At 59.8% G+C, this 11274-nt stretch overlaps 1 protein-coding gene across 3 annotated transcripts; it reads left to right on the top strand.

Moving 5' to 3' along the window:
- Nucleotides 1-5456: 5456 nt before the first annotated feature.
- LOC114002499 lies at nucleotides 5457-10717 on the top strand. 3 transcript variants are annotated; one of them, XM_039387883.1, is made up of 11 exons: nucleotides 5457-5474; nucleotides 5563-5634; nucleotides 5722-6228; nucleotides 6920-6991; nucleotides 7080-7151; nucleotides 7239-7337; nucleotides 7794-7901; nucleotides 8945-9016; nucleotides 9219-9290; nucleotides 9829-9994; nucleotides 10518-10717. In XM_039387883.1, exons 3-11 carry the CDS (start codon nucleotides 6123-6125, stop codon nucleotides 10714-10716), a joined length of 966 nt encoding a protein of 321 aa, XP_039243817.1. In that variant the 5' UTR covers nucleotides 5457-5474; nucleotides 5563-5634; nucleotides 5722-6122; the 3' UTR covers nucleotide 10717. The 3 variants fall into 3 exon arrangements, with proteins under 3 accessions (XP_039243817.1, XP_039243818.1, XP_039243819.1); XM_039387884.1 differs by lacking the exon at nucleotides 8945-9016; XM_039387885.1 differs by lacking the exons at nucleotides 8945-9016; nucleotides 9219-9290.
- The last annotated feature ends 557 nt before the right edge of the window (nucleotides 10718-11274 follow it).

Here is an 11274-nt window from a genome sequence, read left to right as displayed (position 1 = left end):
TCCCTGTGTGCCCCCTGCAGCTGGGCCTCAGCCACCTCCTCTCTCCACAGGCTCCTCTCTGCTCCTGCTCCAGCCCAGCCAAACACCTCGGGCAGGAAGAGCTGGACCTCTCATCTCTGCTCTTCCTGCCCAAAGCCGGCCGTGCTGACGCGGCTGAAGAACGGGCTTCTCACCCTCCTGGTCCAGCTGCCAGGAAAAGGAGCCCCTCTGCCCCCGAGCCCTGCGGCCCCACCCTCCAGCCCCGTCTAAAGGTGGTCCTGCCCTGCCAGGGTAGGGGTTGGGCCACCTTTATGTACAAATAAATAGAAATAAACCCTCCCTTGAGTGTCTGGGTGGTCCCACCAGCAAAGCCCCAAGGCCCCAGCCCTGCCTGAGCTCCGTGCCCGGGCGCAGCCGTGGATGCCCACGGTGTGGGCAGGCAGGAGCCAGGCTGGGGCTGGGGGAGCCCGTGGTGAGGGACCTTGGGCTGAGGGCACATTCATTGCAGCGGGACCATCTGGGCCTTGTGCTCCTCAAATGGGCTGCTTTATGGTTCCCAAAGCCAGGGGGTGGAGCTTTAGTGATGAATATTCAGAAATCACCTCCTCACCCGGAGGTGTGGACTTGAAAGGAAAAAGCCAAGGTCTAGAAGGGGAAGGGGCCACCCTTCTCCCCTGCGTTGGAGGGCCACCCTTCTCCCCTGCGTCACTTCTCTCAAGGCAACCTGCAGTGGCAATCGCTGCTGGGGCTGCCACTGCCCGCACTGCAGCGAGAGACTTTGCCAGGAAGAGCCCTCCCCGAGATCCAGATTCTGCTGGGTTCTGGTTTTCTGGTTTTTTTCTGTTGCTGAAATTGCAGCGTGGTCTGCCCAAAAGGAGCGAAGGCGGGAGCCTGCAAGTGGCAACTGTTGCTACTGCTGCTCCCTGCCCAGGGAGAGACTGCTGCTGTAGTCACCCCGGCAGATGCCACAGCCCCGCTGGCTACTGCACCCGCTGCTGTTCCTCACAGCAACAGAGAGGGAGAGAGAGGGAGACAGCCTGCCCCCTGCCTCTGTGTCCTGCCATCGTCCTGCGACAGTGTGTTTTAATTTGGGTTTTGATTCCGATTCCATCTTTTTCTTTGCTAACTTTTTTAGTTACTAGATCTCGGGCCACTAATTGGGATATATATATATATATTTTATTTTGGTTTTGTTCCCTTTCCCTTCCCCCTTCCCTTTCCCTTGGGAAATTGTATATTTTAATTGTATATAAGTGTAACATAGGTGTAAATATATTTATATATATCACTTTAGCTGTCTCTCTCTCGTTTCTGGTTTTCTTTAGGTTTTTTTCTCCCTCTTCTCCCTGAGGTTTTGGGGGCGGGGGGGGAGGGACTTCTGGTGGTAAATTTTGGAGACTTGGCAGGGAGCCAGCTTCAAAGCATATCAGACAGGAAGAGCTGGACCTCTCATCTCTGCTCTTCCTGCCCAAAGCCGGCCGTGCTGACGCGGCTGAAGAACGGGCTTCTCACCCTCCTGGTCCAGCTGCCAGGAAAAGGAGCCACTCTGCCCCCGAGCCCTGCGGCCCCACCCTCCAGCCCCGTCTAAAGGTGGTCCTGCCCTGCCAGGGTAGGGATTTGGGCCACCTTTATGTACAAATAAATAGAAATAAACCCTCAGCTGAGTGTCTGGGTGGTCCCACCAGCAAAGCCCCAAGGCCCCAGCCCTGGCTGAGCTCCGTGCCCGGGCGCAGCTGTGGATGCCCACGGTGTGGGCAGGCAGGAGCCAGGCTGGGGCTGGGGGAGCCCGTGGTGTGGGACCTTGGACTGAGGGCACATTTATTGCAGGAGGGAATTTGGAGTCCCCCGTAAGGTGGGACTGGTGTCCCTCAGGAGGCACTCAGGCATATTTGGAGGTGTCTTCTCTGGTGTGCAGGCGTGAGGGCCCCTGAAGAAGTGTGGGGGGGTTGCAGTCCCTTGTGAGGCACCCAGGGATATTTTGGGGTCTCTCCTGAGGGCTGCAGGGGGCTGAGGTCCCCCATAAGACTTGCAGGGGGCTGAGGACTGTCATGAGGAATATGGGGGGGGGTTGGATTTTCCTCTAAGGCGGGCAGGGGGTTTGGGGTCTTTCATAAGCCGTGCAGGGGGCTGCGGCCTCTCATGAGGTTCTCAGGGGGTCTGGGGCCTCTTCTGTGGTGTGCAGGTGCCTGGAGACCCTTTAAGGCACGCAGGGGGCTGGGGTCCCTCGTGTGGCTCACAGGGATATTTTGGGGTCTCTCCTAAGGCGTGCAGGGGGCTGGGGTCCCTCGGCAGGCACGCAGCAGGGTTAAACTTTGGGGGGTTTCTTGCTGTTCTTCCCAGGCCGGGCTCTGAGTCGAGGCCATGCCGAGCTGGGAGCAAATGTGCTGTCCCTGCTCTGCCCGGGCTCCTGGAACAGCGGGCGGGCCCATCCCATCCCATCCCATCCCATCCCATCCCATCCCATCCCATCCCATCCCATCCCATCCCATCCCATCCCATCCCGGGGCCCTTCCCAGGGCAGTCTGGCCGGGCCAGGGACCCACGGGGCGAAGGGGCCGCGGGGCAGCCTGACGAGCCGGGGGGAGGCACAACAAGGGGCCTCCTCGCTGAGCCCTTGGCTGGAGCTTTTCCGAAGCAGAATTCCGGTGTTAAGAGCCTCCAAAGCAGCCAAGAGCCAGAGGAGCTCCCGGAAACTTTCATGCGAATCCAAGGCAGACCCCACTGCACACCCCGCGCTGAGCTCTCTGCCCCTGACAGCGCTCGCAGCCTCTTTTCTCCCGTGCCCGAGCGCGGGTCCCTCCCCGTTCCCCCGCTGGCCCAGGGACCGCGGGGTTACACCTTCCCCACACGCCCACAGCGCCCCCAGTCCCCGGCCAGCAGGGGAAGGGGCCCCGGCCTTGCCCAAAGGGGGGCCCGAGTCTTTGCTGCTGGTTGGTCCCCTTGTCTCTGGGCAAACTGCACCTCTCTGTGTCTGACAACTGCACCACCAGGCCCTTGGCACTGCACCGCCGACTCTGCAAGAGCGCCTCTTCATCCCTAAGAGAGCCCAACACACGCCTACAGCCCCGGCGCTTCGCCAGGGCACAGGAGGCACTGCGGGGGGACAGCTGAGCCCGTGGCTTCTCACACCAGCGGGAGCCTGGCACTGGGAGTTCCGAGGCCACGCCTTAGACGGCAGTGACCATGGCCCACAAGCTGGGAAGGTCTTGAGGGGCAGAGACTTTCAACGCTTCTCCCCGGGAAGAGTGGCTGATCCTGGGTTTTTTTTCATCTTTTCCCCTCAAAACCAATATCTTGACGGGGAGTAACACACCTTAGCTCCACCCTCCTGTGGCCTCTGATGTGCAGGGGTGGTTGTGCAGGCATTTTACAGAAACTGCCCTCCGTTTATTCCCCTGCAGAACCAATGTCATAACATCCCAAAAAGGGGCTTCTTATTCACTGTTGTCATAGCTGAGATACTCGGACAGATGTTACAATTCCAAGTACTTGGATCCAAAGCTGGCTCAAGTCAGCAAAGGATAAAGTGACAGTGGACACTGCTCAGTTCTTAGGGCAGAGGGAGTGGGAACAGAAAGTGCTCTCCCAAATAAAGAGTTCCATGTTCACTGCTGGTGTTTAATACATCCCTTTGCCTGCAGGAGAGCTTGTTATCTCTTTCCAAGGATGGCATTTCTCCGTTCCAGTCACTGGAAGCCCATGGCTGCCGGAATGCAAATGCTATTGCGACCGCCAAGGGAACTGGGAGCCTCAGTTGCAGTAGAGGGACACCCAGCCTTTTTCCTTTAATGTCGTGGCAGTCCAGTCTGCAATGGATGAATTCCTTGCTGCTGTTGGCTAACCCTTGTGCTGGTACCAAGGTGCCATCCCTTGGATGGAGCAGGCAGGGAGGGATCACAGGCCCACGGTGCTGGCGTTGCTGCAGCTGCCCTGATTGCCTGCCTTGGGTTATTTTTATGAATTACGGCATCAAGTCCTTCCCTGTTTCAATATGGGCCACCCCCCAGCCCTGAGTGCACAGCACACACTCGGTGTCGGCGTGGCGGGGGAAGAGCTGGCAGGTGCTGCCGGCAAGAGCGGGAATCACCGACAGGAGGTGAATGTTGGAGCTGGCATTGAGATTGCAGTAGAGCCATGAAACGTCTCACTTGTGCAATGTCATACAAATCAGTTCTCAGGCCAACAAGTCGACTGGACAGAGCTGTGTGGCGGGATGTGCTCCCCTGGCTGGGAGGGCAGCTCCTGAGATCCATCCCCACACAATCCCTGTAAAGTAACATACATGCAGGTATCCCCCAAAAATGCCAAGGCAGTGGAAAGAATTCAAGAAGGTTCATTTTGAAGACAAGAACATTCAAAAGCATCCAAAGGAAATTCTGCACCAGCTACAAGAGCACTGGGCCTGAGAAAGTCACTGATCTCTTCCAGGCTTCTCTATTATCGCTGCCCCCCCGGCTCTCTCGGGCCCTGTAGCGTGTCTGTAAGCGTTCTCTCTGTGCTCCCGTTGCAGACAGAGAGGCTGAGGACTTGTCTGGTAATGGGGGGAGGGAGAAAGCAGCCAAACTGCCTTTGAGAAAGGTGTTCCTTTTAGGCAGAAAAGCCTTCCTAAGGACCTAACTCTGTCTCCTCCTAACAAAATCTTCTGCAAGCCTTTTCTATCCTCACAATCCCACCCAGGCAGTGAGGTCCCAGCAGGGCTGTGAGGTCACAGAGCCCCGTGGTCCCACAGCACCACAATGACCGACCACTCAGTCCCTGACTGCAACTGTTGCGGCAGCAGCGGCGGCGGCAGCGGTGTCAGATTTGGTGGCGTTTGGACAGTGATTACTGGACAGTGATTACTGGACAGTGATTACTGGACAGAGATTACTGGACAGAGATTTTACAGCAGCGGTGTCAGGACAGCGGTGCCAGGACAGGGGTGTCAGGACAGCGGCGGCAGCAGTAGCTGCCGGACGGTGTGAGGGCGAGGGGCCATGGCCCTTGCTCTCCGCCTCTTCCTCCTCCTCCTCCTGGCAGTGGCCCTGCACGCCAGGGCTGCCCAGGCTGCTCCGGTGCCAGCGCGGGGAGCAGGTGAGCTGGCGGCCTGGGGCACCTTTCCCGGCCAGCGGGCTCTTCTCCCCGGGAAGGGTCTGGGATGGTTTTCCCCAGGGCTTTAGCCAGGGTTTCCTGGGTGTGGAGAGAGCGCCAAAGGGTCCTTGGCTGCTCCAGCCGCTCCCCCAGGGATGTTGCACAGGGCCTGGAACGAGTGTGCAGAGTGGCCAGGAGCCAGCCCAGAGCTGCCCAGGCCCCTCTGCAGCTCTGGCCATGTCCATTGACATCTGGATCCCACGGGGCTCCCCGAGCCCTTGCAGTGCCACAGTTCTCTGAGGCAGGAGGGGATCCCAGCATGCCATGGAAACGGTTCCCATCTCTGTTTCTAGATGACAACACTGGGAATGCTTCCCCATTAGACTGGCTGCGTAAAGTTTTGCAACCCTTGCAGCCTCCTGCAGGTAAGTTTTCAATGACTCCTCAAAGAAAAATATTTGACAACATGGCAAGAGCCAGATGACTGAAGCTTCTCTGGCTGTTGAGTTACAGGGGTGTCTGCAGGGAGGACTGTTCCAGCTCCTTTTCTGGTTCCTCGGCCCAAACTCCTCTCACATGGCAGAGGTGAGTAGTCTGTCCCTGCTGACCTCACAGGCTGAGCTCTGGTTTTCTCTAATCCGTTCATGTCAAATGGAACTGCTTGCCATTCAGGTCCTCCAAGAGGCAAGAGCCAACCTCCAGGAGAGAAAAAGACCCGTGAGTCAAATGAAGTTCTGAAAGAAATTTTGAAGGAACTTCAGAAAGGGCGAGGTGGATCTGTTTCCTCAGCCTGAGCCCAGTGTGGACAGGCAGTGGCTGCACAGCGGGAAGGGATCCATCGCAGCCTCGCTGCCCCGCTGCTGCTTTCCCACCTTGCGGGGCTGTTTCCCCGCCTGGCCTGGCTGCAGCTTCTCCCTGGCCTCTGCAGGAAGGCCTTGAGCATCCCCTGACCCCGTGCCCCAAATGCACCACGGGCCTTGCAAAGCAGGAGATCCCTTGTATCGTGAAGATGCCACCTCCTTAACGGAGAATGGTCCCATCTGATCCAGGTGTCCCTCTTGCTTTCCCCAGAGATGGACCAAGGGGCTGTTCACAAGTTAATGTTCCCTGAAGGAAGCAGTGGCTCCGTGCCAGGCTCTGCTGCGGGCAGGGAGGCGATGCCAGGCACGGGCACACGGGGTAATTGCTGAGGCGTGGTCAGCCGGTGTCGGCCATCGGGGTGGCTGTGTGGCAGCAGCTCTTCCCCCAGTGCCCGCTCGGGCCCGTCATAGCAGCAGCCAAAGCTGAAAGCACGACGGGTTGGAGGCATCTGGAGCATGTTCTGCAGCCCCTGGGAAACGGGACTCTGGCCCCAAGGTCCCTCCCGCTGCAGCTGCTCCCAGAGCTGGCCCTGAGTCTCGAGAGGCCCAAGGCACCAGAGCAGCCCAGAGCGGGATCCCTCCCGCGAGCCGAGGGCCGGAGCGCTCCCTGGCTCCCACCCTGGGCAGGGCTCACGTGTCTCCTGAGAGGGTCTGACTTCGTCCTCTTGGGCTGTGGGAGCTCTTCCGGGGCAGGGAGGGATGAGCTGGCACTGCCTGCTGCAGTCTTCCCCAGGGCTTTAGCCAGGGTTTCCTGAGTGCAGGAGACACCCCCGAGGGGCCCTTGGTTGCTCCAGCCGCTCCCCCAGGGATGTTGCACAGGGCCTGGAACGAGTGTGCAGAGCGGCCAGGAGCCAGCCCAGAGCTGCCCAGGCCCCTCTGCAGCTCTGGCCATGTCCATTGACATCTGGCCCCCACGGGGACCCCCAAGCCCCTGCAGTGCCACAGTTCTCTGAGGCAGGAGGGGATCCCAGCATGCCGTGGAAACAGTTCCCATCTCTGTTGGCTTCTAGATGAGAACACTGGGAATGCTTCTCCATTGGATTGGCTGCGTAAAGCTTTGGGGCCCTTGCAGCCTCCTGCAAGTAAGTTCTCAATGTCCCCTCAAAGAAAAATATTTGACAACATGGCAAGAACCAGGTGACAGAAACTTCTTTGGCTGTTGAGTTACAGGGGTGTCTGCAGGGAGGACTTTTCCAGCTCCTCTTCTGGTTGCTCCGCCCAAACTCCTCTCACATGGCAGAGGTGAGTAGTCTGTCTCTGCTGACCTCCCAGGCTGAGCTCAGGTTTTCTCTAATCTGTTCATGTCAAATGGAACTGCTTGCCATTCAGGTCCTCCAAGAGGCAAGAGCCAACCTCCAGGAGAGAAAAAGACCCATGAGTCAAATGAAGTTCTGAAAGAAATTTTGAAGGAACTTCAGAAAGGGCAAGGTGGGTCTCTTTCCTCAGCCTGAGCCGTGAGACCCATCAGCCGGGGGCTTTAGATCCACGTGTGGACAGGCAGTGGCTGCACAGCGGGAAGGGATCCATCGCAGCCTCGCTGCCCCGCTGCTGCTTTCCCGCCTTGTGGGGCTGTTTCCCCGCCTGGCCTGGCTGCAGCTTCTCCCCGGCCTCTGCAGGAAGGCCTTGAGCATCCCCTGACCCCGTGCCCCAAATGCACCACGGGCCCTGCAGACCAGGAGATCCCCTGCAATTGCCTGGTCTGGTCTCCCGGCAGCTCCGGTGTGGCGGCTGTTTGGAGGAGGGAGTGCCCTGACCCAGCCCCAAAAGCCTGGCTGTTTCCCTGGACCTTTCCCATGTTCTTTATAAGCATTGCCTCCTGAAGATGCCACTTCCCTTATGGAGAACAGCTCCCTCTGATCCAGCTGTCCCTCTTGCTTTCCCCAGAGATGGACCGAGGGGCTCTGTGGCAGGCGGCGTTCCCCGAAGGAAGCAGTGGCTCCGTGCCAGGCTCTGCTGAGGGCAGGGAGGCGATGCCAGGCACGGGCACACGGGGTAATTGCTGAGGCGTGGTCATCGGTGTCGGCCATCGGGGTGGCTGTGTGGCAGCAGCTCTTCCCCCAGTGCCCGCTCGGGCCCATCACGATGTGGGTTCAGTGAGGGTTTGCTCTGCACTCCTGAGAGAGTCCCGAGGGGCCCGTGGCTGCTCCAGCCGCTCCCCCAGGGATGTTGCACAGGGCCTGGAACGAGTGTGCGGTGCGGCCAGGAGCCAGCCCAGAGCTGCCCAGGCCCCTCTGCAGCTCTGGCCATGTCCATTGACATCTGGCCCCCACGGGGCTCCCCGAGCCCCTGCAGTGCCACAGTTCTCTGAGGCAGGAGGGGATCCCAGCATGCCATGGAAACGGTTCCCATCCCTGTTTGCTTCTAGACAGGAATCATGACTTGGATGATCTGGAAATCCTGCTGAATGATGCACTGAATTTCCTGGGGTAACCCGGAGGCAAATTCTCAGTGTCCCTTTCCTGACAGAATAATCCCTTTCATGTGGCAAGAGCTCATTCATGTGCCATTTTCCTTAAGACCCTCTCAAGGTTGCTGGATTGTGGCAATCATGGCCGACTCTTTGCTCAGGCCCAAGAGGGATCCCACAGGATCCCTGTCAGGGGGAGCTTTTAATCTTCTTTCCCTGGAGATGCCAGTTGCTCCCTCCGTGTGGACACGGAGAAGGGCAGAGAGGGAAGGGGCCGGGCCCAGGGCTGTGCCCGGGGGGCTGTGCCTGGCGCGGCTCCTTTGCCGGCCCCTCGGAGCCGGAGGTGCTCCCGCTGCGGCTGCCAAGCCATGGCCCTCGCTGGGGCTGAGTTTGGAGCTGGGGCAGCTCCAGGGAGTCCCTGGTGCCCTGACAGCTCTGCGTGGGCTCCTTTGGTGCCAGCGAGGGGCCACTGCTGGCCTGTGGGAGCTCTGCCCCTGCTCCTGAGGGGAGGGCAGAGATGAGGGCCCTGCAGGGATCCCGTTGCCCAGTTGCACTCCCTGCCCCTCCGGCCTGACGGAGAGTCTGGAACTGGGTCACGGGAGCTCTTCTGTCCTGCCCTTCTTTGCAGCCAAGCCTGGGGGTGACGGTGATCAGGAACCTGGAGTGGGGCCCAGGACTGAGCCTCCGGAAGGTCGTGTGGGTACGTTGTGGCTTTTCCCCCTGGGAGAGCTGCCAGCTCAGAGCCCAAAGCTGGGCCAGCCGGGCGCCTCTGCAGGGGCCAGGACAGAGACCTGCCCGTGTGTGCCCTGTCCCTGCGGGATCCCCTCACCCCCACTGTACCTCAGGGCTGCCCGTGCAGAGCCCCAGGGATGACACAAGTGTCTCTGCCTGTTGAGTTACAGGGGTGTCCGCAGGGAGGACTTTTCCAGCTCCTCTGCTGATTCCTCTGAGCAAGACCACCTCATATGGCATGAGTGAGTAGTCTGTCCCTGCTGACCTCACAGCCTGAGCTCTGGTTTTCTCTAATCCATTCATGTCAAATGGAACTGCTTGCCATTCAGGTCCTCCAAGAGGCAAGAGCCAACGTCCAGGAGAGAAAAAGACCCTTGAGTCAAATGAAGTTCTGAAAGAAATTTTGAAGGAACTTCAGAAAGGGCGCTCCCTGGCTCCCACCCTGGGCAGAGGGTCTCGTGTCTCCTCAGAGGGCCTGACTCCATCCCCTTGGGCTGTGGGAGCTGTCCCAGGGCAGGGAAGGATGAGGCTGGCACTGCCTGCTGCAGGGATGGGTTGTGTGCGTGTCCCTCAAAGGAGTGACTGCTCAAGCAGCTCCGCTCCCCCCGGGCTCTCCTCCCGGCCTTCTGGGTTTGCTTTGGTGGGACAGCCTGTCCCCAGGGCTGGGAGCCTCCAGGCACCCGCACTGAGGGAAACAGAGAATGTCCTGGCTGTGTCCAACGTGCTGTCGGCTTAGCAGGGGTGCCCAGGACGGGCTAACGCTCCAAATTGCTCCCGCAGATGCAGCCGGTGCCACAACACGTGCTCCCAAGATCCAGGAGAGCACTGGGAGAGATTTCTGTTGGGGAACCGGCTGTTTGAGTGTGATAGTGGCAAGCGTGTTGGAAGGGCTGCTTGTCTTCCTGTTGTGCTGTGCTGGAATCTGGTACTGGAGGGTGAGAAAACGGTGAGTTGTTTGTTGATCTCCCCCTCAAACAGCTTCTTTTGAAGGCAGCTCCTAGCCATGGAACATTCCCAGCCTGGCTGCTGTGGAGCGGCCAGTTAGTCCTTGGCCAAAGAACTCTGCTGAGGGTTCTGCTGCTGTCCAGTGCTGTCCTGGCCTCTCAGCTGCTGGGCCCCTCCTGGGGAGCCCGCTGGGACTGGAGCCAGTGCTGGCTCCAAGTGAGCCTGCCTGGCCAAGAGCAGCCCCAGCAGGACGGGCAGAGGCAAAGCAAGGTGGGGAGGAGAAGGAGCGGGGACGAGATTGCCCTTGGAAGGCAGACGTGCCCTGGCGCCCGCTCCTGCCCAGGGCCCCTGCCCAGAGCCATCCCCCTGCTCGCTGGGGCCTTGAGGGGCAGGTGTCCACCGGGGCCAAGGTGTGCCAGCAGCTCCCCCGTGCTGCTGAGCCTTGCCAGCTCTGGGCCCTGCTGGGCAGCAGAGTCCCTGTGTGCCCCCTGCAGCTGGGCCTCAGCCACCTCCTCTCTCCACAGGCTCCTCTCTGCTCCTGCTCCAGCCCAGCCAAACACCTCGGGCAGGAAGAGCTGGACCTCTCATCTCTGCTCTTCCTGCCCAAAGCCGGCTGTGCTGACGCGGCTGAAGAACGGGCTTCTCACCCTCCTGGTCCAGCTGCCAGGAAAAGGAGCCCCTCTGCCCCCGAGCCCTGCGGCCCCACCCTCCAGCCCCGTCTAAAGGTGGTCCTGCCCTGCCAGGGTAGGGATTTTGGCCACCTTAATATATAAATAAATAGAAATAAACCCTCAGCTGAGTGTCTGGGTGGTCCCACCAGCAAAGCCCCAAGGCCCCAGCCCTGGCTGAGCTCCGTGCCCGGGCGCAGCCGTGGATGCCCACGGTGTGGGCAGGCAGGAGCCAGGCTGGGGCTGGGGGAGCCCGTGGTGAGGGACCTTGGGCTGCACATTGCAGGAGGGAATTTGGAGTCCCCCGTAAGGTGGGACTGGTGTCCCTCAGGAGGCACCCGGGCATATTTGGAGGTGTCTTCTCTGGTGTGCAGGGGTGAGGGCCCCTGAAGAAGTGTGGGGGGGCTGCAGTCCCTTGTGAGGCACCCAGGGATATTTTGGGGTCTCTCCTGAGGGCTGCAGGGGGCTGAGGTCCCCCATAAGACTTGCAGGGGACTGAGGACTGTCATGAGGAACATGGGGGGGGGTTGAATTTTCCTCTAAGGCGGGCAGGGGGTTTGGGGTCTTTCATAAGCCGTGCAGGGGGCTGCGGCCTCTCATGAGGTTCTCAGTG

The sequence above is a fragment of the Pipra filicauda genome, unplaced genomic scaffold, assembly GCF_003945595.2.
Source record: "Pipra filicauda isolate LSUMZ 115617 unplaced genomic scaffold, ASM394559v2 scaffold597_size247288_pilon, whole genome shotgun sequence".
In the NCBI taxonomy this organism is placed as follows: Eukaryota; Metazoa; Chordata; class Aves; order Passeriformes; family Pipridae; genus Pipra; species Pipra filicauda.
The sequence above is the reverse complement of the archived record's forward strand: the minus strand, read 5'-3'. Positions and strand labels throughout refer to the sequence as shown.